This window comes from Paramormyrops kingsleyae, chromosome 9 (genome assembly GCF_048594095.1).
Source record: "Paramormyrops kingsleyae isolate MSU_618 chromosome 9, PKINGS_0.4, whole genome shotgun sequence".
Lineage (NCBI taxonomy): Eukaryota > Metazoa > Chordata > Actinopteri > Osteoglossiformes > Mormyridae > Paramormyrops > Paramormyrops kingsleyae.
The window spans coordinates 1107825-1131505 of NC_132805.1; the positions used below are offsets into that span (position 1 = coordinate 1107825).

At 42.1% G+C, this 23681-nt stretch overlaps 1 protein-coding gene across 2 annotated transcripts in view; it reads right to left on the reverse strand.

The window, feature by feature from the left end:
• The window catches only part of LOC111850408 (dynein axonemal heavy chain 11), a 54508-nt gene that overhangs the window by 5689 nt on the left and 25138 nt on the right, over window positions 1–23681 (reverse strand). For both annotated transcript variants that reach the window (XM_023824265.2, XM_023824266.2), the window contains 29 exons: window positions 23166–23316; window positions 22727–22858; window positions 21847–22020; window positions 21379–21583; window positions 21057–21222; window positions 20715–20817; window positions 20307–20537; window positions 20043–20204; window positions 18830–19023; window positions 18052–18214; window positions 15933–16056; window positions 14569–14711; window positions 13760–13921; window positions 12117–12350; window positions 11687–11833; window positions 11380–11493; window positions 11123–11281; window positions 10679–10861; window positions 9919–10020; window positions 9558–9692; window positions 6644–6817; window positions 6039–6274; window positions 5562–5684; window positions 3720–3924; window positions 3384–3548; window positions 2915–3055; window positions 1029–1199; window positions 399–521; window positions 108–301 (listed from right to left, as the gene is read on the reverse strand). In XM_023824265.2, coding sequence (XP_023680033.2) covers window positions 108–301; window positions 399–521; window positions 1029–1199; window positions 2915–3055; window positions 3384–3548; window positions 3720–3924; window positions 5562–5684; window positions 6039–6274; window positions 6644–6817; window positions 9558–9692; window positions 9919–10020; window positions 10679–10861; window positions 11123–11281; window positions 11380–11493; window positions 11687–11833; window positions 12117–12350; window positions 13760–13921; window positions 14569–14711; window positions 15933–16056; window positions 18052–18214; window positions 18830–19023; window positions 20043–20204; window positions 20307–20537; window positions 20715–20817; window positions 21057–21222; window positions 21379–21583; window positions 21847–22020; window positions 22727–22858; window positions 23166–23316 — 4716 coding nt within the window. The remainder of the gene's footprint in view (window positions 1–107; window positions 302–398; window positions 522–1028; window positions 1200–2914; window positions 3056–3383; window positions 3549–3719; window positions 3925–5561; window positions 5685–6038; window positions 6275–6643; window positions 6818–9557; window positions 9693–9918; window positions 10021–10678; window positions 10862–11122; window positions 11282–11379; window positions 11494–11686; window positions 11834–12116; window positions 12351–13759; window positions 13922–14568; window positions 14712–15932; window positions 16057–18051; window positions 18215–18829; window positions 19024–20042; window positions 20205–20306; window positions 20538–20714; window positions 20818–21056; window positions 21223–21378; window positions 21584–21846; window positions 22021–22726; window positions 22859–23165; window positions 23317–23681) is intronic.

Here is a 23681-nt window from a genome sequence, read left to right on the forward strand (position 1 = left end):
TGATCCAAACGACCTTGATAACAACAGCCACTTTCAACCATGCTCAGCATTACCAGGAAACGAGGATCATATTGCACACGAGTAGTCTGACGTTAAGGCACTCTGACCTGAGAGCGTAGGTCATCCTATCCGGCCGTAGGGCTCGTAGAATGACGAGCTTCTGCACCAGTGTCTTAGTCTTCCAGTCATGGGGAAATCTCTCCTTCTCAGGCCACTCTGATTCTACCAGCTTCCTCCAGGGCTTTGCAGACCCCTCCACATCTCTATCAAGCCCCCGGAATTCATCCAGGCTGGCTATAGTCTGGGCATATAAAAACTCAGCTGTAGGTGCATACCGTCCCAAAGGTTAAACGAAGTCAGCGAGTATATCAGCTATTACATGAAGCAGCCTACTGTACCTTAATGGCCCCCCAGGCCTGTGGAGAGAGAAAGTTTACTGGAGAGGCAGAACTAGACTCCACAGGGAAGCTTAGCAGGAAGTGCAGCTGCTGGGCATCGATGGAGCCATTCTTTAGGAGAATCTAGCGGCAGAAGAATCAAGCAAGACAGGGAGTAAAGCAATGAGGTAAAAACGTGATGCTGTATAAAAATTATACTGTAAAATTTTTAATCATTAGTACATATTTTCTTGGCTTTACATAAATATAAATAGACGCAACAAAATGAACTGAAGAGGAGACAAGCATGTTACAACAATTTAGCTACTACTACAATTAAACTAGTCCTTCTTCCTCATTCTGCAATGACAGATCTTGCATGCATATGCATGTGGAAAAGCACCTTTAATACAGAAAGGAAAAAAAGATGTGGCATGAGCCATAGTTCCATTATTCCTGTAGGACACACCCACTGCAGACGGGGTGTGAAGAGACGGGGAATGAACCGTGAGTAGTTTGAAGAATTATCAATAGATGGGACAGAAAGTGTTATGGAATGTTTTAAATAAAGCTAATGTTGAATCAGGAAAGTGCAGCGACTGATGGGGGTGACGCAAGACCACGGCCAGAGGGAGGTGCTCAGCCTCTCACCTGGAATGTCATGTGTGACAGGAAGGTCAGTTTGTCCCTCTCAAACAGGCCTCGACTGGTATAAAGGAAGACGGAGTAGGTGATGGCCTCCGTGAGGTTGAACACTCTCTCTGCCACCTCCTCGGCCCTCTCCGCTTGCTCGATGGCCTTGAGGAACACTCCGTTAAAGGTCTGAAACGAAGCCCAGAGCAGTGTCGGCCATGCAGCATGTTAACGGAAGGCGCTGCAGTCACAGTACCTGTGTTACTCAGACTCAGTGTGACATCTCTGAACTGCCAATTTAATGACTAATTTTCCGGCAGATAATTCTTCAAAGCCAAATACCCCACTGTCCATAGGTCTCCACACTGACTGATTCCATCTGGTCACATGAACGGAAAGGCAATTCTGCCAGAATAAAAGGAAAATGCTCCTCGACCAGAGGGATTCACCTACTACATTTCTTTTTCCCAACACAAATACCTATATTCTTAGATTCCTAATATTACTGATTTACAACAACTTAATAACAACTTGATAATAGTGACTGTACCAGCTCCGGAAATACATAACAAGATCTGAACACATATAAGGGGCAGAACAAAATTATGACAAAAAGCTTTATATCGATACAGAACACCTCATAAGGCATTGGGCCTCCCCCTTTTCCTTCAGAATAGCTTCAGTCCTTACGGGTCCAGAGCTGTGTGTGGTGTGATATCAGGCAATTTTTCAAGAAATCCACCAGTTCTTAAAGGGATTAATGACATGGAAATGCACTTCACAGCACTTTCCATAATGATTCATTGATGTTTAGAGGCAGTGGATGGTGTCTGACTTTATCCTGGTGTTTATGAAAATGCTCACGTTTTTTGAGAAGTGTACAGGGGCATGATCGTATTGGAGCACCTGGTCCTGGAGAATGGTCTGCTCTTCCTCAGCTGTTACAGCACCACACCGAGTGATCATCGGACCTGATGACTCCCATGGGGACGGCTGTATAGAACCCCACCGTGTTTAACAGTCGGTGACAGATGTGGGCTGAAGGCATCCTTCAGCTTCCTCCAAATGTGAACTCACCCGGATATAAATCCATCTGGCTGTGTTTGTATCAGCACTTTTTTTTGTCAATTTGCTGCTGTACGCAACTGAATTGTCCCTCGAGATCAATAAAGTAAATCAATTTATCTATAGTAAAAAGGGTGAGGATGAGCCATCCAATCACATTATTTTATCCTTTGGTCAGGGCTCCAGGGTTTGTGTTGCTTACATCCACTCACGTTTATTCCTGCACTGCCCTTGTATGGTCCTGCTATAAATCCCAGCTTTGTGGACCTTATTATGTATAGTTTTTTATCGAGACTGCGTTACTGTTGCTGATTCAGCTCTGTGGTCATTTTGAGCCGGTACTTTTGTGGTAGTGACAATCCCATTAATGACTGCCTATCCTTGTTAATGGGCTTTGATTTTTGACAGTTACATTTTGCCAATAAAATTCGCCCATATTTGGCTTTCATGATTTGACACATTAAATGATGATCTGCTATCTCTAACTATCTGGGCTCTTTGGAACTGTCTTAAGTACCTCATGTTGCCTTGATGACACAAGTCAAAGTGTTGATTGTCAGGCCTGTTTTAGGCTGAGCACATAATAGTAATTGTCATTTTGCCTAATATGTCTCAGTTTCATAGCTGTGTTTGTATGTTTGTAATTTCATTTTCATATGGTGTTTCTGATACTTTGTCCACTCCCTGTATCTGTCAAACAAACTATAATGATGTGAAGTGAAATTTCGGTAATTCAGTAATTTCTTTTAATTATCTTGTTAAAAGTATGTTTTTTTTTCATGACCACACAGTAGCATAAGAATTGTGATCCCTTGTAAATTAAGTGGTAAGAAGCTCACCTTGAGAGAGAGCTGGTACATTGGGTTGATGCGATGAAGGCTTCTGATGATGAAGAAGAGGAGTGACGCCCTCTCAGCGGCTGGGCGGTACAGCTCCCGCATCGCGTTGATCTCTGTCTCATTCTCTTTGGCTTCCGCCACCTGTGTGTGGCCGACAGGCAGTCGGGAAGTGGGTCAGTACCATTCATTCATGCTGCTGTGATGGTTGTGGCAGAGGAAGTTCTTTTCGCAAACATTCATTGCATCACAACCTGTATGACCTTAGATGAAAATCCATGGACGCTTTCTAATTTACATTCTGATAGGACCTCAATTAAAATGTATCCACCTTGCATTTCATTCTCAAATTTACTTCAAGCACTGAATTCTGCTTCGAGCAGCAAGAAGTGGTTACGCTCCTTCATGACTGTGGTGTGTAGCAGCTAAAACCTCTTGCTCCGTAACCTTCGCAAACTTGGCCGCCTTTCACCTTGCTCTCGATATTTGTCACGGTCTGCTTAGTGTCCTCAAGCTTCTCCACCAGCACAGTGTCATCCAGGAAACTGCCCTCAGCGGCTGAGATGCGGGTCAACAGCTCATCCTCCAGCTCCTTCAGTTCGATCTTGAAGTGATTCTGCTGCGCGGTGACTGCACACTGTGTACAAGAACAATCGGCAGCAAACTGAGTGTCTCTCACAGCACTGGAAGATATTTTTATGCCAGAATAAAAGGCCAAACCACTGAAACAGACACCAAGACAATTTCTTTCGCGGGGAAACAAAATACTGTCGACAAAGAAAAGGGGAGATTCCACTTGCGGAATGACCTTCTGTGTCTCCAGGTCGGGTCTCTCCTGGGTGACCACCTTCCTCAGCAGCTGATCCTCCAGGCCGGCCTGAGTCACCGTGAAGTTGATGAGGGTGGTGTGAGCCTGAAGCTCTGGGGAATAGTGGGGAGCTGGCAGCTTGGTGTGGAGAAGCAGCTGGAAACCTCTGTTGTACTCACACTCCTTACCCGCAAGTTGGATGTACCTGAGTTCATACACATACATGTATTTTATACAAGTTAATATCATACACATACAGGTATTTTATACAAGTTAATATCATACACATACAGGTATTTTATACAAGTTAATATCATACACATGCAGGTATTTTATACAAGTTAATATCATACACATACAGGTATTTTATACAAGTTAATATCATACACATACAGGTATTTTATACAAGTTAATATCATACACATACAGGTATTTTATACAAGTTAATATCATACACATGCAGGTATTTTATACAAGTTAATATCATACACATACAGGTATTTTATACAAGTTAATATCATACACATACAGGTATTTTATACAAGTTAATATCATACACACAAAAACACACACACATATATTCTGAAAGCTGTTCAACACAGAATATCAGCTGATTATCCTTTTACACAACATGTAAATTATCTTAACATTAGTCTTTATCAAGCCTATAAGCATTTTATAGGCATCTTCAAAACCATTTAGCCGAACTGAACTGGGAAGCAAGGTAACAATCAGCTAATGTTAAAAAAAAATCAATGGCATCTCTTAAATAAAACTTGGGAAATAATCTTCCCAGTAGCCAATATTTATTTGCATCCGCATTTCAATTAAAGCACTACTAAGCAGATGAACTCTGCCATTTACCTCCTTTTAAATTACCCCGTGGCTGTCAGCCAATGTGTCGATTTGTTCCGCCTTTTTTTTTTTAACACGGGCATTTGTGGTCCAGTCTGGTTCAACTCTATATCTTCAAAAGATGGAATTAATGTACTATTGATAGAATCATTACTCTACCAAATTAAAGTCACAGCTGATGGATTGGCTTGCGGGGCACCGCCCGACACGAAAGGAATAATTAGTATTCATTACTTCACACGCTACAACATTCCAATTATTAATGAACTTCAGCTGCTGGGCCACAGCGAATCCATCATGGCCACCCCAGCCGGCCATATTCATCATTGCAAGTGTGATGGTCAGCTACAGTAACGGAGCAGTATTGCTGTCAGTGTCCCACAGCAGCCCGTCTGGGTTTAGAGGACGGAGCTCTAGAGAACATGTCCATTCATACATTTTATATTTGTTCTTGTGCACCGACTCAAATGCAAGTTTCACATTATAGTAGGAATATCAGAGCCAGTGTTAACTTTCTGTATCTGATTTCTTTCTTATTGGACCAGATGCAAACAGATCTTGAGTAGAAGCAATATATAATGTGCAAGATTAATCATTTAAACCAGAAATATATCCACCAGTTCAAAAATTCTCAGTGATTTGTTTCAATGTCATAATGTCCTAATTAAAAAAGAACAGTCTTCACTGTACCCCCAAGAAGCCAAAAAATAAGACACTAATGATTTGACATGTTATATTTTCCCTACATGCCTAGAATCTCACTCTAGCTGCTATTTCAACACATTAGTAACTTATTCCCATATAAACTGCTTTAAGTCAGTAATTATTTGAAATAGGACTCGCAAGACAAAACGAACATTCTTTTCCATAAAAATAACATAAAAAGCATATTCAATGTACTATTGAGTGCGTTCAACATTTTTATGTCTGCAAAATTGTCATTAAATTGCGATGGAACACCGATAAAATGTAACCACGGCAACATACCTTCCTTTCTTAATTGTATTTCTTGCCAGAAGGGGATCAAGAATTGGGTCAATCATCTCCCCCAGGTTCTCAATCAGGACTTTTGCTCCGGTGGCCATAGCTTGCTCAATAGTGTCCAAATATCTGGAAAAAATCAAGAAGATCCAAAACAAGGGATCAGTTTCTCTAATGTCATTGAAGTTTCCTAAACATTGCTTGTCATACATACAGATGTTATATACTTCCAATTGACATCTTGCAAAAAAACACATATAAAACTTCCATAATAGTAAAAAAAGATTGTGGTTATTAGGTTTCAAATGATCTACATTTAAATTTGATTTATATTACTACAGCTGTTTGTGAGACATTAACTAAATGTTGACGTCTGAGACTTTGCCAAGTATCCACTTAAATGTTATGTTTGATCTAAAACGCAAAGAAGAAAAAGAAAAGAATAAAACATTAAACATCCCTACAGGTCTAAAAAAATCTCACCCCTTTTGGCCCAGTTGCACCACTCTCAGGTCGGGTCCACTCCAGTTGCGGACCCATTCGATTCCCTGCTGTTGTGGATCGATCATGAGCGGCCAGCGCTCGCAGTTTGCCAGGATGGCACCATTCTCCAAGGACATCCTGTCGCTTGGCAACCCCTCACTGCTCCAGGCTGCCATGGTGGCATCGTCCATGAGTATGAGGATGGGGTCCAGGCCGTCTGTTAGGGGGATGGGATCCTGGAGCAGGAAGAGTAAACAGGAGGTACCATAAACCCAGAGGAACCCAACTGTCTATGTGACAGATCTACTCAAGCACTTAGGCAGAAATTAAAAGCTGATCATTGGGATAATATGCTAGCCAAAGTCAGAAGTATTGACCAATATGAATACCAATACCAATACCAATACCAGGTTTCAAAATGGCATGAAGGTGATACACAACTCTCTCAAAATCCAGGTTAACATAAAGGAAATTTTACTGTTACCTGTGCTGAAACAATATTATAATTCAAATTCCCATAATAAATGCTTAAATATGGAACACTTACAACTAATCACGAATATACTTCTCAAAGTGTTAGATGTGCAACAAAACGCTGACTTTACCTTCAAGGATGTGAGGAACGGGATCCATGAGTTTTGTAGGAGTTCCTGGCGATACGGTCTGGTGAAGTAGCCGAGATAGGAGACGAAGGCGGTAGCCAGGAGGACGTCTCCGGAGAGCGTTTTCTGCTGGGCCTCAAACTGCTCCACGGCCTCCGTCCAGCGAGCATTCTCTGACTGCAAAAAATACACACGGATCGCTCAGTCCCCTCCAACTACAACTGGGGACAGCTAATTCTCAGGACATATCACAGCCGTTAGCTGCTTACATCAAATAAATCAGATGTTGATAAATATTTATGAAGTTACTGATTTTTATAAAGCTACTACTTAATTGAGAAAAGTCTTCACAACCACCACACCTGTGGTACAAATGTGACTTTAGGCTGTTGTTCTGATGAACATCTATAGATTGGCCGCTAAATGTTAAAGCACCCCCGGTTATCTGTTATAATTCAGGGAAACCTACTTGTAATGAAAATTGGCCACATTGACTTATCACCTACTTACAGTCATTACATGAAAATGGTCTGCAAAATGGATTGACTACTGTGGTCTGTAAAATAGCTTAACATCTTTAAGCTTAGCTGTGAATTTTACAGAACAACTTGCATTCTCCACTTTCTGTCCCCATTGTCCAGTTTCTCTGAAGTGACGTTTCTACAAGGAACACATGTTCAATCGGCACACATTCTGTTACAGTTTTAAATGTCTTGGGTATTATTACCATCCATTTTCTTATATACTGTATATTTTTTTAATTTACACATAACAATTGCAATTAACGGCAACTTCACCATTCAGTGTTTAGGTTAAAATCTTTGTTCTTCAAATATTTTATTATGGTATCAGAAATGTGGTTTTTATTCTCTCTATAATGCCAAACGTATATTTAATCACAAAAAAATCAGATTAACCTATTTATAGAAATGGGACAAATATGTTGCACACTGGACAACATTTGTTTGTTTTGTTTGACACTAATGTTTTATTTAAAACATTTATTTATTTAGATGAATTTACAATATTATGTATTTTTGGTATCTAGAAAACTATGTGTGAGGGATATTTTTGTTTTATTGTTAAAATTGGTCACGGTTAGAGTCCAATATAAATACAGATTATGACACTTGCCTTAATTTTCTGTTCACAAAACTTCTTACCAGCATGACATTCATTCTTATTAAGACAAGAGCTTCACCTTACAACAGTTTACACATTTAAATACATTAAAATTCAGTAGTTCTCAACTCAACAATGCGTGGAGAAGACTTTATGAAATGTGCAAATGGAGTCACATTTCTCACTTTTGGTGCAAATCCGTGTAAAAGATGCAAAACACCCTCTTAGCAAACACGCCTTACACTGCTAACGACTCCCTCCTGGGAGAGGTTTCCAGCTACGGCACGCTTTGCTACCAAGCCCAAAAGAAGGCAATTAAAGATGGATTTCACTTATCTTGTGTTTTAGAACATCAGATTCACACCAAATATGTGTGAAAAAAAACTCACAAGACCTTGCTGGAGACGTAGGACAAAAGCTCTCACTAGACAAAATGCAAGAAAAATTAATGTGCTTCATACTATTGCTAGTTAATGAGTCAGATAATGTTTTTAATTTTCAGTACTGCACACAAGTGACACACACACAGATATGGGAAAGGACAAGGCCTGGTCACTAGGATTGGCGATAAGAACAAGGATGTATCCAAGTGCAAATCCACCACGACTAGCTTTAAAAAAGTTAAGGTAAAATTTCAGAATCAATTTCGCATCCAGTTTTGACTTCAATAATGTTACTCTGACCTCTTTCAAACAATAAATCATGCATAGCATTGCCTTACAAGGGCCCTAGAGCTGGAAAATGTGTAATAAATTCCGAGACAGTTAAAAATCACTATCATTTTTCCCTAATGTATTATGGATTGCCTGTAATATCACTCAGTCTGGGGTGAACCGTTTTTAATTTCCAACAGCTGTTGAGGTTTTGAAGTAAGTTAATGATTAAATATAGACTGTCTGATTTATTAGTCTAAACACCATTGCTTCCAGGTCAATGGCATGAAGACAATTCATTTATCTTGATATGTTTAAAAGCCCAGCTTTCCTACTCTAATATTCCTTTTTCCCAAGCAAGAGAGCTTAAAGCTTAACTGCTTAAAAATGTATTACATTCATACATCCCTACCTTTTTTATGTTATTTGTTACAATTTTATTCTAATTTTGGTACAGAGTGGTCATCCGCATGAAATTTATGTAAAAAATTACCACCAGTCTGAAAAACTTTATTTATACTGGATATATTTTAAAATGTCAACTTCATTTTAAAAATCCTATGATTTTATCAGTGTCGCTGCCCATTTAACGGCTGCAATCATATTAATATTAATATTTGCCCACATTTATCATGCGCTTATAAAAATGACTGTGATGCATTCGCCGTTTTGTCAGTGTCCAGCACCGGAGCAGAGGTGTATGAATTGTAGAAAACAGCACGAGAGCCCAGTCTTAAATTTTCATATATCACTCTGTGGTCATTCTGTCACTTTTTTGCCCCTTTACCAGTCTGTTGGCAAGAACAAATGCTGATGAACCCCCCCCAACCCCCCCCCCCCGCTCCGCGCGTCCTGCCCTAAACTATCATTTTCCACCTGGATCCTGACCAGCAGGTTATCCAGTTCAATGATGCATTGGCTGAGGGTCACCACTTCCTTCCCAGCCTCCCTCTCGCCGGTCGGCATCTTCCCTCATGCCTTCCTAAAGGTGCTAGTTCCGCCCACGCCTCTGTAAACCCAGCGCCCTCCTCCCGTCAGCCAGCCGGCCACAGCGACGAGGTCCTGTCACCCCCACCTCCACTCATCTCCAGGCATTTGACCGGCTGCTAGGCCACCGAAGCGGGCGCCGCTCTCCCCCGTACCTGGAGGCCCTCGACCAGCCGGTTGGCGAGCTCCATGGTGAGGCTGCTGCGCCTTACTTCCTCCTGGCAGTGCAGCTTCTCTGCCGAGGCCTTCTCAAACCGAGCTGTGAGGCTTCGGAGGTTGGCATCCAAATCCTAGCCGAGGTCCAAATTTGCAGATGCACCGCAGAAAGACATGCCTAATGGTCAGCAGGCCAGCGACTGTTTCGATTCAAAGGACATTTATAACTGCGCTCTACATGCTGTGTGTATATATAGCTCTGAATCTAGTAGAATTTATTTAAAGATCAGCTTTGAGGTGCGTGAAATATTTTGCACTTTTTAATGTCCACGTGTGTTCCTGGGATGGAGAGGCACTTACGAGCAGCTTCTTGCGGATGGTAGTGAGCTTCGCCGTGGCCACCTCCAGCTCGCTGTTGGCCTGGGACAAGGCCTGCCGCTTCGGTGCGACTTCACAGTATACCTACGGGCATCACGGCAGACCAGAACAAACCAGGAAGACCACCCTGAATAAATGCACAATACCCTCTTGTGTCCATCTGAACAAACGATTAAATATGAGATTGAATATCATTAAAAAGTTAAATTATCTATTATGTATTTTAATTTCATTACATTCTTATTATGAAAATGACAGTGTGAAATCAGTCCATTCTTTAGGTAAAAGATCATTTTCATATATATATATATATATATATATATATATATACACACATACATACATACATAATGCACGGTCTAAAGCATTTGGCTTTACAATAACTGCACCTTTATAATACATTCATTATGTATTCATAATGCATTAATTATTCATAGAAGATTCAGTGTTCATTCATAACGCATTCAGAGAGCATTCCTAAGCAGCATGTAAGTATACCTTAACATTCTAACATCCCTTAACAGCTTCAATATACATTAATAACAAACATTATATAATTACATGATTATAAAGTTTATAATTATTATCATTTAATGCTTGCTATTCATTAGGTTGTTATGCTTACATGCTGCTTATGAATGTTCTATGAATGCATTATAAAGACATTATGAAGGTGCAGATAATGTAAAGCGTTTCCACATATTTTCCAGTTACCATTCACAGACATGGGTTAGGGTCCCACCTCATAGTAGCGAACAATGTTAATGGTCCAAGCACAGAGTCCAGCGGCCGCGAAGGACTTGGTGCGGACCAGGTCCGGGTGAAACTCGGGGTTACTCAGGTACTCCTCTTTGACCACCTTCAGACACGCTTCCGGAATGTGCTCCTTGTCATAACTCATCAATGCCTGCAGGAAGTCATCTGCCTGGGAAGGTTAAAAAAAGTACTACATCAGCATTTCTGCTGTCCTCTGCATTATAAAGTATCATTTTTAAAATAAACACGGTTTGCGTGTATTATGTAAATTACCATTTTTAAATGTAACCATGTGTATTACCAAATTTTATTAAATGAAATTATAAAGAAGCCAATATCAATCTCAAATGAGGCATGAAAACACATGACCAAGGCTAAAGAGAAGCTGAGTATGCATGAGGATGCTGTGGCTCACGCGACGACAGGCTACCTTTCCCATGAAGACGCGGGCCGCCTTCCAGCTCCGGTCTCGGGGCACCCGGCCTCGGGGCGCCCGGCCTTGGGGCGCCAGCAGCACCATAACGGCACCCATCACGTTGCTCACAGCCGCTGGTGGGTTGGGAAACGACTTCAGCTCTGTCAGGTTTACCTTCGGGATCAAGCAATGCTCAGATGAGGAAGGCCGACGTACTGCCAGTGGTAATTTTGTGCCGTTTCCTGCCGTTACAAAAGTGCTCACTGGAGTACCTTGTTCAGGGTGTCCAGGGCTGCACTGGCAGCCTCTAAGGAAGGTTCAGCCTTGGCCAGTTCTGTTTCACAGTCCTTTCGTTTTAGTGACACCTCTGCTTGCATGGCTGTGACCTGCCATCAAAGGAACACAGTTACCTCAGGACACAAACCGGGTCATTCTCTGGTGAACAGCTTTTATAGCTGAGGCCTACAGTCAATAAACAATGAAAGTTAGCTAACCTCTCAAAATCAAACACTGGGTTAGGCACTACAGAAGCACAGGCACCTAGGAATCAAGCCGTTCTTTAGAAAAAAACTAGTCTACCTTCCGTTCCTCTTCATCCACAGTCTCCCTTTTGTTGCTCACAATCTCTGTCTGGTAGCCAATCTTTCCAATTAGAGCTTCTGCATCCTGATTCTTCGAGTTCAGCTCTACTTCTTGTGAGCTGAGTTTGGCCTTCAGATTGTCCACCTGCAATGCAGGGGTTTTTGAAAAATGCAAATACAGTGTGCCAAAGCTAAATCAGGCACCCATATGTTCACAACAAATGACAAATCTGCTGCTGTCAACTGAATTCTCATTTAGTCCATGCTTTAAAGACTCACAGGCTCAGAAACTACAACTGACCACGTGGGGGATCAAAAGAGTAGAAAAGTTAATGACTAACTTTCAGCTACATTAGAAAAAAAAATTACAATATGCAAAGAACTTAGTGTGTTGGCAATCCTAGAAAATGACAGCCTGCTTGTAGTACCTGCGAGGTAGTGGTCTGAAGTTTCTGCAAACCGTTGACTACTCTCTCCATCCGACATGCAAGCTCTTCTCTCTTCTTGCCCAGAAGGTTCCGGTACAGTGTGATTTGCTGAAGAAAGCTCTTGGGGGTGGTGTAATTGTACCTCTTCTCATTGCGGCGGTATTTTTCACTCGCCTGGTTGACGCTGGTGTGAGCGTAGGCCATGAAACGACTGATGGATTCTTGGATGTGTGGCTGTAAGGTTCATGGAACACGCCGGATTGAGCAGAGTTTAACACTCACAGCTGATGGCTTCTGAAATATTATCTTCATAAATTCAGAATTCATCTACAAGTTTTCCCATTTTACTCAGTCCGGCCAGACTTACTCAATCGGAAATTTAGGTGGTGCAACCAGAAATGATTATGCTTTGAAACCACTGCAAAAATAATACATTCCAGCCACTGACACATGGAGCTTAAAGCAGGATCACGTTTGTTACCCGTCGCCCCTCAGTTTCCTAACTCCTGTGGAAAAAAATGACTACAAATTTGTCATGTTACTCATTATGTGCAGTTCTGCTACAAAGCAGTTTATTTTGTCCCCATCTACTAGGTATCGATTAATACATAAATGAATTATTTACACAGGCAGGAACCAAACCACAACATAATGCACATTTAAAAAGAGTGAAAATGACTTGGAGTGAAAAGAGTAAAAATGGCAATGGAAAGATACAGACAAATTATAAGGTGACTGTTGCATTTAATTCCACAAACTTTCTCTACTGTCATATATGAGATTATAATGATGCTCATTGTTCCGACACTTTCCCTGTGCCAATATCATGCTGCTCTTGTTGGGCTTCAGAAAGCTTTACTTCATCTGGGTATTAAGTACCTGAACGCCATAGACTCTCCATGGTGTCCGTATACAGTATCTGTGGCGTGTCTGTTTTTAGGTAAATATGATGCACTCATTCCGTGCTCACGCTGTACCACAACTGTGACATATCTGCATCCTAAGCATCTATTCACGGTCCAAACAGCAGAGCTCGCCCTGACTCCCACCCTGGCAGAGCGCGGGCTCTCTTAGCCAGGCAGCAGCTGGTCGTATGTCAACCAGGCTCTGGAAAGGACCCGCCCCCCAGCCTGTCACTTCTCCGCCGAGAAGGTCACCAGCAGACAACGCTTCCTGCCTCAGACAGCTGTGCCGCCTAAGAGGGTCGTCTCGCTGTTGTTAATTACTTGTTTTATTAGCATAAATGATCCTGGCTAGTGATCGTTCCACTGCCAAAGAGTAAATAATAACAGAGAGAGAGACTCGTTCTGTCACCGAACTTAATGTGCATCTAATTGCTCATTTGTTTCTTTGTTAGCGGAGAACTAATTATGAGAAATCTAGTAAGAAATTTAATTTATCTGCATTGTATTAATTAAAAGTATTAGTGAAGTAACGGACTTTGAGCCTGCTTGAGAAATACTGTGATAAATCGTCAAACACAAACCTATGGAAGAACATTGTGGAAAACATGAATGCCAAAAAAGAATTATACTTGTAACATTAAGAAACTCGTGGCCAAGAGATGAGACAAATGCAGACCTGACAGTAGGGGGCAGTGCTGTGAGTGGTACAGCGAGGAATGATACACTTGTAGATCTCACCTCGATTCCGTCCATCTCCTGCAGAAACCTTCGGCTGACGGACTGCAGGGCTGCCGGGGGCCACTCGTGAAACCAGTCAATAGTGGTGCAGCTGAAAAGTGGAGGAAAGCGCCGGGCCCGGACTCTAAGTGCGGTGCCCACTGGGGAAAAACACAGCACCACCTAGTGGTAGAGAAAGAATGAAGCATCCGTTAACTATGCCCTCCTTCTTTAATCCTCTCCCATCCGGGGTAATTTATCTAACAAAATCTTATTAAGAGTTAACATGGATCATAATTGTATCTCCAAAGAAATGAAAACCTGACCAGTAGATGCAAAATTCTGCCATTTACAAATAATGAAACAAATACCTTTATACAAATAGTTATTACAATAAAAATGACATCACATCAGTCACACATTCAGTGCAGGAAATATCAAAATTAGTTATCAGTCACTGAAATATCTCTCCAATAAGGGGCGCTATTTGCCTGTGAGAAATATGGCTTAAACGCTCTCTCACTGAACACACACTTGATAGATGAGGCATAATGAAATGCAGCGCTGCCTAGGATTGTCGTGTGAAAGAACCCGTAATTTTGTACTAGATACGGCCTTGTTAGAGAGCCTGTGATACGTGGTTTCAGTGAACCACACACTACAGAATTATCGCCCTCGTTGTACAGTGCAGGGGTATTCAGCTTTCTGCTTGACAGAATTCTTCAAACAATGCAGCTTTGATCAAAAGGCCTTTTAATACTAAACATTAAGCAGAGTATATAGTAATCCTTACTCCAGGTCTGATCATGAGACACTTAAGTAACACCAACCTTGAGCTGACGACGGACCCGGTCAACGAAGAACCTCCAGCAGTTCTCCCTAGAGTCGAGCAGACCCAGCCCCCGAACCTCATTCCTAACTTCTGCCAAGATCTGATCCACCTCCTCATCGCTGAACAGGTCAGGAAGCTCACCTGGGCAGGCAGAGAAAAGGTCACATTAATCGATAAAGTGGCCAGATTTTTTAAGTTGTTGTGTGTAAACATCAGGTCTACTCAGCTTTTAGTCCTCATTTTGTTCTTTAGCCCTGGATGTTATGGCCTGAATCCACTAAATGCCCTTTCTCTGCTCAAACTGGTATAATGAGAGCAGAAAACCTCTGTATTCTGCTCCCCAGCACTGCTGAAGACTCATGGTTTACGTGATTATTACACACTCATTTGAAAGTAAGATTTGCTATCAGCTTGCCAGTTTATTTTTTTTTTACATGCCCCTGAATTTCTGTGATGTAAGTGACAGGTTTTGTAAATCAACATTTCAAGCCTGGCCATGAAAATCTGAGAGAGCAAAGAGCTGATTCCAGAATAATGCCATCATTCTTTTTTGTAGACAATAATTTAAGTTCATTAAGAGCATTCAGCAAGGTACCAATTTTAAAACAGTTCCTGACTGTCATGACATTGATGCTTAGAAGACAGCTTGCAAACCAGCTGCATTATATTAGAATCAACTCTTCTGCTTAAGCAGTGCTTGTTGCCCAGAATTAAACCCAAATTAACACCATTATTATGTCTTTCATCAGAATTATCCCATGCAAAGAATAATTAGACATAAATACGGGTACAGATGACTAACGTTAAGGAAAATGTACTGCAGTTATTTTTTCCATTAGTAGGAAAAAGGTACTATGATAAAAAAACAAACAATTATCATGCAATCAAGGTAAACAAACACAGGTTAAGGATATTGAAATAAATAATAGCTGAGTGTACGATGGTGATTGCAGGCATCATGTTTAAAGGAAAATGTCCTTAGTTTGTTAGAATTTAACTGTAGCACAGAGACAGGAGAGACAGGAATTCGAGACGGAATGCATGACAGACATTCCAGAAGATGAGTTAGGTCACATGAAGAGTCGTAGAGGAGAAGAAGCAGGAGAAGTGAGGTAGCAGTGCCCAGACCCTGCTTAGGGTTATGGTGACAGTGGAATTGGGGACTGTGGTGGCAATGGGCACATAAGAAAACAAAAGACAAACAGACCAATGATGAGAGGGAGTCGTCAATCAATCCCAGAGTGCTGGGTCTTAATGTGACTTCCTCATAGAGACAACATACCTACATCTATACCTACCCAACATCCTACCAATGTAGGGTTAATAAGGTAAGACATGGAGAATTGCAGAGGAAAACCCCACCTGAGGCCAGAAGGTCACTGACAGGCACCAGGAAATGTTCTTCTGGGATCTGAGTGTCTGTCAGTAGTAGAACTGTTGGGATGTTCTTGGTGCCAGTTTTGATATACAAACTGGCCAGATCCGTCTGAATAACAGAATGGAGCACAATCACCATACCATCCTTGTTCGAAAGAACCTTAACCGAAATGGACTTAAAAAGAGATGATGCAGACTATGATGTCATTATATATTTAATCTGTATGTATAATATATGCATAATTTTTGAGGTTTTGAGGAATCATTCTTATAAAATTGAAAATGGTTAACTGGTTAGTGAAACTGCCACTGAAACAGGACACTCATGAAGTGTAACCCTAAAGTCGTTCACTTGCATAGATGACAATACTATCCTCAGAAGTCAGTAAAAGAGTAACAGACCTGAGAGAGATCAATATTCTGCAAGAAGTTAAGATTCAACTGATGTGGGCAACACTGTCTAAAAGAAACTTTGATCTGTGCTGATTAATCAGGTGGAGAATTGCAGACCTGACCTGTTGCACACTAAATGACACTACAATCTAGACTTAGTGGATTCAGTATGACAGAGACATAATAATGTAATTTTCATTGCACCGGTAATAAATGTGAAATTATGCAAAAATACAGAAGAGAAATTCATAGTCATTCCAGTCACATTCTTTCCCCATTTTCCATTAAACTGTCATGTACCATATTCACTTTAGCTATATCTCTGCCTATCTGATACTCATCAAGATACATGGTCAATGACACAAAATGATAGCGTTAAACATGTAACAATATGATACGATTTGATCTGGTTTAAAAATGAAACAAAAAATTAAATTAGATTAAATCCTGATTGGATATGCTTTAGATCAATTGAATAAGAATTGATGTGTCCTAGTTTTGTGAAACACACACACACACATATACACACACACACACACACACACACACACACACACACACATATACACACACACACACACACACACACACATATACACATCTGGAAAAAATTAAGAGACCACAGAAAAAATCATTTTCACTCATTTCTCAATTTACAAAATAAAATTTTTTTTGCAAACTGCATCTTCCCCGCTTCTCATTGATGAAGGGCTTCTTCCTGGCTTTATGGGACTTCAGTCCTGCTTCTAGGGGCCTGTTATTAATTACACTAGCAGTGCACTTCACGCCACTTAATGTTTCCCATTCTTTTTGAAGGTCACTTGAGGTCATCCTCTGATTTATGAGGCACTGCCAGATAAGTTGACATCTCTGGCATTAGAAAGTTGCTCCTGCCCTCTACCTGGCTGGTTTTTGGTCATTCCCAGTGTCTCCTGCTTCACCTCATTCTTGTGTACTGCTGTCTTAGAAACTTTGAGCCTGGAAGCGGCCTGCCGCTCAGTGGGAAAAATGCTAACGCTAACTATGACAACCTTAACCCCTATCCTGCCCTAACCATAACCATAAGTAACCAAACAAAATACAAGAGTTTTTGCATTTTTAGTTTTTTCATAGCAGTCACCGATTTTTATAAAATAGAATTTTCTCTTACGGGGACCATAAGGGAAAAAAGTGGATATTTATCACGTTAAGGGGACATTGTGTCCCCATAAGGATAGGTAAACCCGCTCGCGCACACACACACACACACAAACACACATACACATGCGCTGCAAAAAAAATCATCCGAGACTCTGGGTAACTGAAATTGAACAGTAGGTCTTAAAATGAAAAAATATTACAGTAACATGCAGTAATAGTCACATGACAGGTGTATCGGTCTGTAACAGCATTATCAGTTTTTGGTCAGTTTCCTTCTAAATTTGAGCTCGGGGTTTTGAGTCAATGCAGACGTATCGCCTACACTTGGACCTCATTTCCGATTCGGATCGGTTTTTCGTTCCATCCCTAGTTTTCGATTAATCTTTTTTATGTGACAGATATTTTAACTTAATTTTTTTTTAGAAGGAGTCCTTAATGATTCCGAAATACTTTTCAAAAAAAGGGTGAAGTTTTGTTTGTCATATTTAGCTAGCTGTGGAAATTCAGCATCCATCCAAGTCCCTCATCTAATGACAGGGGTGGAGCCAAAAGGAGCAGCGCAGATAGTTACCTTCAGGTCCTGTAAGCTGTAGCCCTTGTGCAAAGTGACTTGGAACACACTGACGGAGGACAGATACGCTGCCAGGCGAACCAAGCTCTGCTTGCCGCTGCCCCCAACGCCCACCAACAGGGCGTGCCCCCGAGGGCTCTCCAAGACGCGACTTATCCGGCACCTGCCGACAGAGTGGCATTTAAATACAGCAAGACGTTAAATCTTCATTTTAGGGTGAGGAGGTCGGAGATCTGGAAGGACATCAAAATAGAGCAGTCGGTTCAGGCATCTTATCAAGATGAGACTGGTTGACTCCCAACTGAACTGTTCTGGGCACCTCCTGCTGGGTGGAGGCTCAGGGAGCTGGGGGCAGGAGCAGCTGGGGGCAGGAGGAGCTGGGGGCAGGAGCAGCTGGGGGCGGGAGCATATCTCCCAGCTGGCTGGAGTCCACAGGCTCAGAAAGGGGGAGCAGGCTGACCTGCCTGTCATGCTGATACCACAAGCCTCACCAAGAAAAGCAGTGTGGAGATCTCCATTCACAGACATCATTTACAGCACATTCAGTTTTTCATCATGACCTAGAAGGCATGCAAACCAGTACATGCTACGTATATAAGCTATTGCTGGCCTTGCTTCAGCACTTTCATGTCAAACCAACATGCAGAATCACCATTTGCACTCCTACAGCTGCTTAAGGTTATGAGTTTGAAGTGTCTGCTCGTGAGGGACATGGACAGCACCTTCTGAACCACAGGCTTTCATCACACATGTGCTTGGAGAGCAGCACTGGACTCACACATGCTGCATGGCATCTTCAAACAGAACCAGGTTCATGGTCGCATGCAGCTCATTGTAGCTCTCAAGTGCTTCTGTCAAGATGCTCCTGAGTGTGGCCCAGTCCTTAACAGGCATGTAGTGGTGCTTCCCTGGTCCTTGGCTGAAGTGGCAGTAGATAAGCGGCTCTCTCAGCACCATGTGGTCCTCTAGCCCCTACAAACACACCAACCACCAGGCAGCTGAAAACAAGCCTACCAGTGTGTAAGAGACATTGCAGAAACATCCACCATTAGCTACTTTGATTATACTATCCTACTCAAGCAGGTCAGAGGTCAAAAGTCAGAGGTGGAAAGTTCAGCTCAGGCCGTATTCAGCTTTCAGCAGTCTCTAAACAGACAGCTCCTATTGCTTGTTAAATCGATTTGTACAATCAATCGCACGACAGCTCTTTCCCATTTTAGGTGTTTTTTGCACCATTCAAGCTGAACACTAACACTGCCACTCAGTGACAGTGAGCGCGGTGACTTCCGCCTGCTGTGATGTCATGTGCTTACCCTTTGTAGCAGGAGGAGATAAGCGGCTGACGACCTGGAAGTATTTTATGCTTTTTAGAACGACTAGTAATACAAAGAGAGCAACGGATGATTTCTGAGTGGCTAGCTTGGGGTGTTTTGCACACTCACTACAGATTGTGAGACAGGAACTGTCTCACATTAATGAATTAGTGAGACTGGAGCAACGAAGTGTAAGATACTGTTGCCAGAGGGAGAAACATCATGGGGCATTTTAAGCATTTAGCCAGTTGCGTCTCCTCGCTTGGAAGATATTCAAACAGAACTGCAAATGCCTCAAAGATGCTTAAAACATGATGTACAAACAAGGTGGAACAGCACGTTATGTATGTTTCCAGTAGCCCAATTAAAGATTTTTTGGCATATATTTTTTCATTTGCTTTTACTAGTTTAAAAATATTAACTATATATAAATATTTATATCATAATCAAATATTGAAGTAGAAAGCTCTTGTTTCGGAATCTGTATCAGTATCGGCAGTTGTGTAATATTTGACATTTCTGATTTGGAGGGAATCAACCAGATGTGCTCAGATAAATACCAGTAATTTTTGCTAAAAAGTAGAATTAGGCAGAATGTTATTGCCATAATTCCTTCATTGCCTAAGCTTCTTGCTCACTCATTTGATACTTTTCTGAAGCAAGAGTTCTGCGGCTGACCTCAAAATGCTTGAGAGCTGCCTCTGACAGCAGCTTGCCGAACAGTTCATGATCTCGGGGCTCCAGAAGCTTGTCGGAGTACACCCTGGAAGACTCATGGAGCCAGAGCTGCACCAAGTCTGTCCTGTACTTCAGAGAGTCTGCCGTAGAGAGGAGCATTCCCTAAAAGCACAACAATCAATGTAGTCAGTAATAAAAGGTGTTCATCAAGCACAAAATCAATGTGAGTAAACAAAAACAATACGACACTCTGACGGTAAATACCTGGAAGGTGCTGGAGAGGTCGCGGAGGTTAAAGGTGTAGTGGAATTTCACAGCAGTGGGTAGGAAGTTCTGAACCATCCTGTGATGGAGCCACAGGGCAGCCTGGACCACTTGGGCCAGAACGGCTGGGCTGAAGGGGTTCTGCTGAAAGTGGACATCCAGGATCTGACCATAGATGCGCTCCAGAGCATCAGAAGACGGGAAATTCACCGCAAACACTGAAAAATGCCTCTGGGGAAATAAAGGATTACATAACGACTCAGTAATACAAATATAAAAAAATGTGCTGTGAGCATGTCTTATAGGACACCCCCAGAAAAAAATGTGTAAAAATGTTAATAATCTCTGTATATGAGGTCATGATTTGGTATGAGTGTACTGTAAAGTAAAATAAAAATAGATTAGCACCTGGAGTCTTGGGTTGACTGTAAAGTTGCCAGAGGATGGGTTCATGCAGGCCACATACTGACAACTGTGGACCTCTTTGAGTGACAGCTTATGCCTGTCATACCTAAAGCCAGCAGCATCAATGAACAGCACAGCAGGTTAGTATTTTAGATGAACAAAAATCAGTGTAATTTTAGAGAATTTATTATTAGCTTATCTACTGCTATTTAACTTTACAGGAAGGAAAACATGCTTCAGTTAAGTAGCATAACTAAAGATACGATTTTCCACCCCTTATTCTTCTTCGGAACCACCCCCCCCACCACTACCCCTTCACTTCAGTGTGAAAGGTCACATGATTACCAGTGTCCGTAATCCAGGTGCTGCCGGATAAGCGAATGTGGCTGCACTGTCCCATAGCTGTCTGCTGCCGGCATATTCATGTCATCGATGACGTAGATAAGCTTCCGTTTCCCCGGGGGGCCGTATCTTCTGCCCGTCTTCTTCTCCAGCGGCTTCTCCAATACCTCTAACATAAGAAAATACCAGCATTATTCTTCAGCCTATGGGAAGATAGCATTGACTCTGTTGGCATTCACGTTTGAATGTGCTGTTCCCAGTACAGTGGGAGTAGGCCCAGTATCTCTGAAGAGTAAAGAAAACCATGCCCTGTCGGAAGACGTACTCTGCAACATGGCCGATGTGGTGTAGTAGTTAAAGGCCGCTTTGGCCACCATGTAGCTCTCGGATAGATCGTCCATCTTCTTCCCCACCATAGTGGTCTTCCCCACTCCGGCATTCCCCACCAGCATCAAGGGCTGAGCCCTACCCAGCAGCAGGTCCATGAAGTAGCCCAAGCGCACAGTCTCCACGGTATGGACTAAAACATCCTGCACATGAGCACCACATCCATTGCACATTAATATATATCAGTTATCCTTGGCCATTGCATCATATAAGCTTCACAGTTACATTTGCAGCTATTTTTAGAATAGTTTTTTTAAGTTATTAATAAGCAGCATTTATTGATCTCAATTTTGTGACAAGCAGTTCATTTTATCTGAGATTTAAAAAAAATGTCCAGGCAGAATATACTGCAATCAGTTTACACTCCACCATAAAAAAATATTGTATAAATGTCTGAATTAGCTACCTGCAATGGTGTTTTGGCCTCCATTTCAAACTTGGGCACTTTGTCATTCCAAGGTAGAAACTTCTTGGTCACCGGGTCGATGTAATAGTCAAAGACAGTGCCCTGGGCCGGGAACTTGACAGACTTCATTTCCTTGGTCCACCACTGGCTGAACTCTGCCCGATAGTCATGGAGCTGCTCCATAAAAAGTTTAAGGAAAAACACAATCATGACTGACTCCTGGGATACATCATTTCATACATCATTGATCTGCCTTTATGGCACTCACTGTTACGGTTTAGTAGATCTACAGTACATAGCTGCCCATAGGACTGAGACTGGTAGATCTACAGTATGCAGGTGCTTGTAGGACTGAGGCTGGTAGATCTACAGTACGCAGCTGCCCATAGGACTGAGGCTGGTAGATCTACAGTACATAGCTGCCCGTAGGACTGAGGCTAGTAGATCTACAGTATGCAGGTGCCTGTAGGACTGAGGTTGGTAGATCTACAGTACGCAGCTGCCCATAGGACTGAGGCTGGTAGATTTACAGTACATAGCTGCCCGTAGGACTGAGGCTAGTAGATCTACAGTATGCAGGTGCCTGTAGGATTGAGGTTGGTAGATCTACAGTACATAGCTGCCCGTAGGACTGAGGCTAGTAGATCTTCAGTATGCAGGTGACTGTAGGACTGAGGTTGGTAGATCTACAGTACGCAGCTGCCCATAGGACTGAGGCTAATGCTGCGGCATTTTGTTCTTTATATTTCTAGGGACTGTGGTCAATCGCCACATATTGCTTTTGTGAATGTCGAAATGGCACCTGCTAAATTTTTTTTTTTTTCTTCAGATCAGAGGTGACTGCGTGGTACCATAAGGCACGGCATCCCTCGGGGGGTACCTGGTCCTGGCAGAGGGCTCCACCGAAGGCCCAGATGCTGGCGAAGGTGAAGTACACCTCATAAAGCTCTCGCGGTGAGTCGGGGGGCACGTTCTCTGGGCTCAGGAGACAGTCCAGCAGGGCACACAGAGTCTGTGAGGTAGATTTGCACACAGAGATCCATCAGGGACAGAAAAGACGACATTGGTTCATTAGTAGAAAGTGACAGAAGGCATCTAGAAACTCTCTCGTGTGTATCCACGTTGCCATTAATATGTGGTGCATTATAATACAGGATCTTGACCAATTGAACCTATATAGTTCATACTTGATTGATAAAGGGTAGATACTGTGTGAAAGTGTTTAACAGAATCTTTCATTCAGAGATCTGAAGTGTAATCACATAGCTGTGGGACCAATTGTCTGCTTTACCTTCTGAGCCATCCCACGTAAAATTTACCTGCACCATGCTGTTTTCAGTTACCAGGGTAACGGTCCTAAAAGCACCCTTCAGCACATCCAGGCAGCGTGGGATGTACTTGTCAAACAGAATAGTCAGGTTGGCTTTCTCTGATTGGTGGGTCCTAGAGTCAATCCAACTAACCACATATCTGTCAGACACAAAAATTAAAATGAAGCCAACATCTGACTTTCATCACAACCATCACTGCTGCCCGGCTTTGAAAACATTTTCTGCAAGAACATGACATAATTAACAACTTAAAGCAATGATCCCCTTCTGAAACACTTATCCATAGTACAGATTATTATAGTGGATATAGCTGATGCTTGACTGATGAGTCTAATCCAAGTTATAAACCACCTTTATTCTGTCACGAAAATAACCTGCATAAGGCACTGAGGGCAAGAATATGTTTTCTCTTCATTTTCACTAGAGGTCAAATAAATAAGGTGTTTTTCAGCACCCAGCTTCTCAAATCGAAGCATTACTGCCAGAGATGAATGTTTATTATTC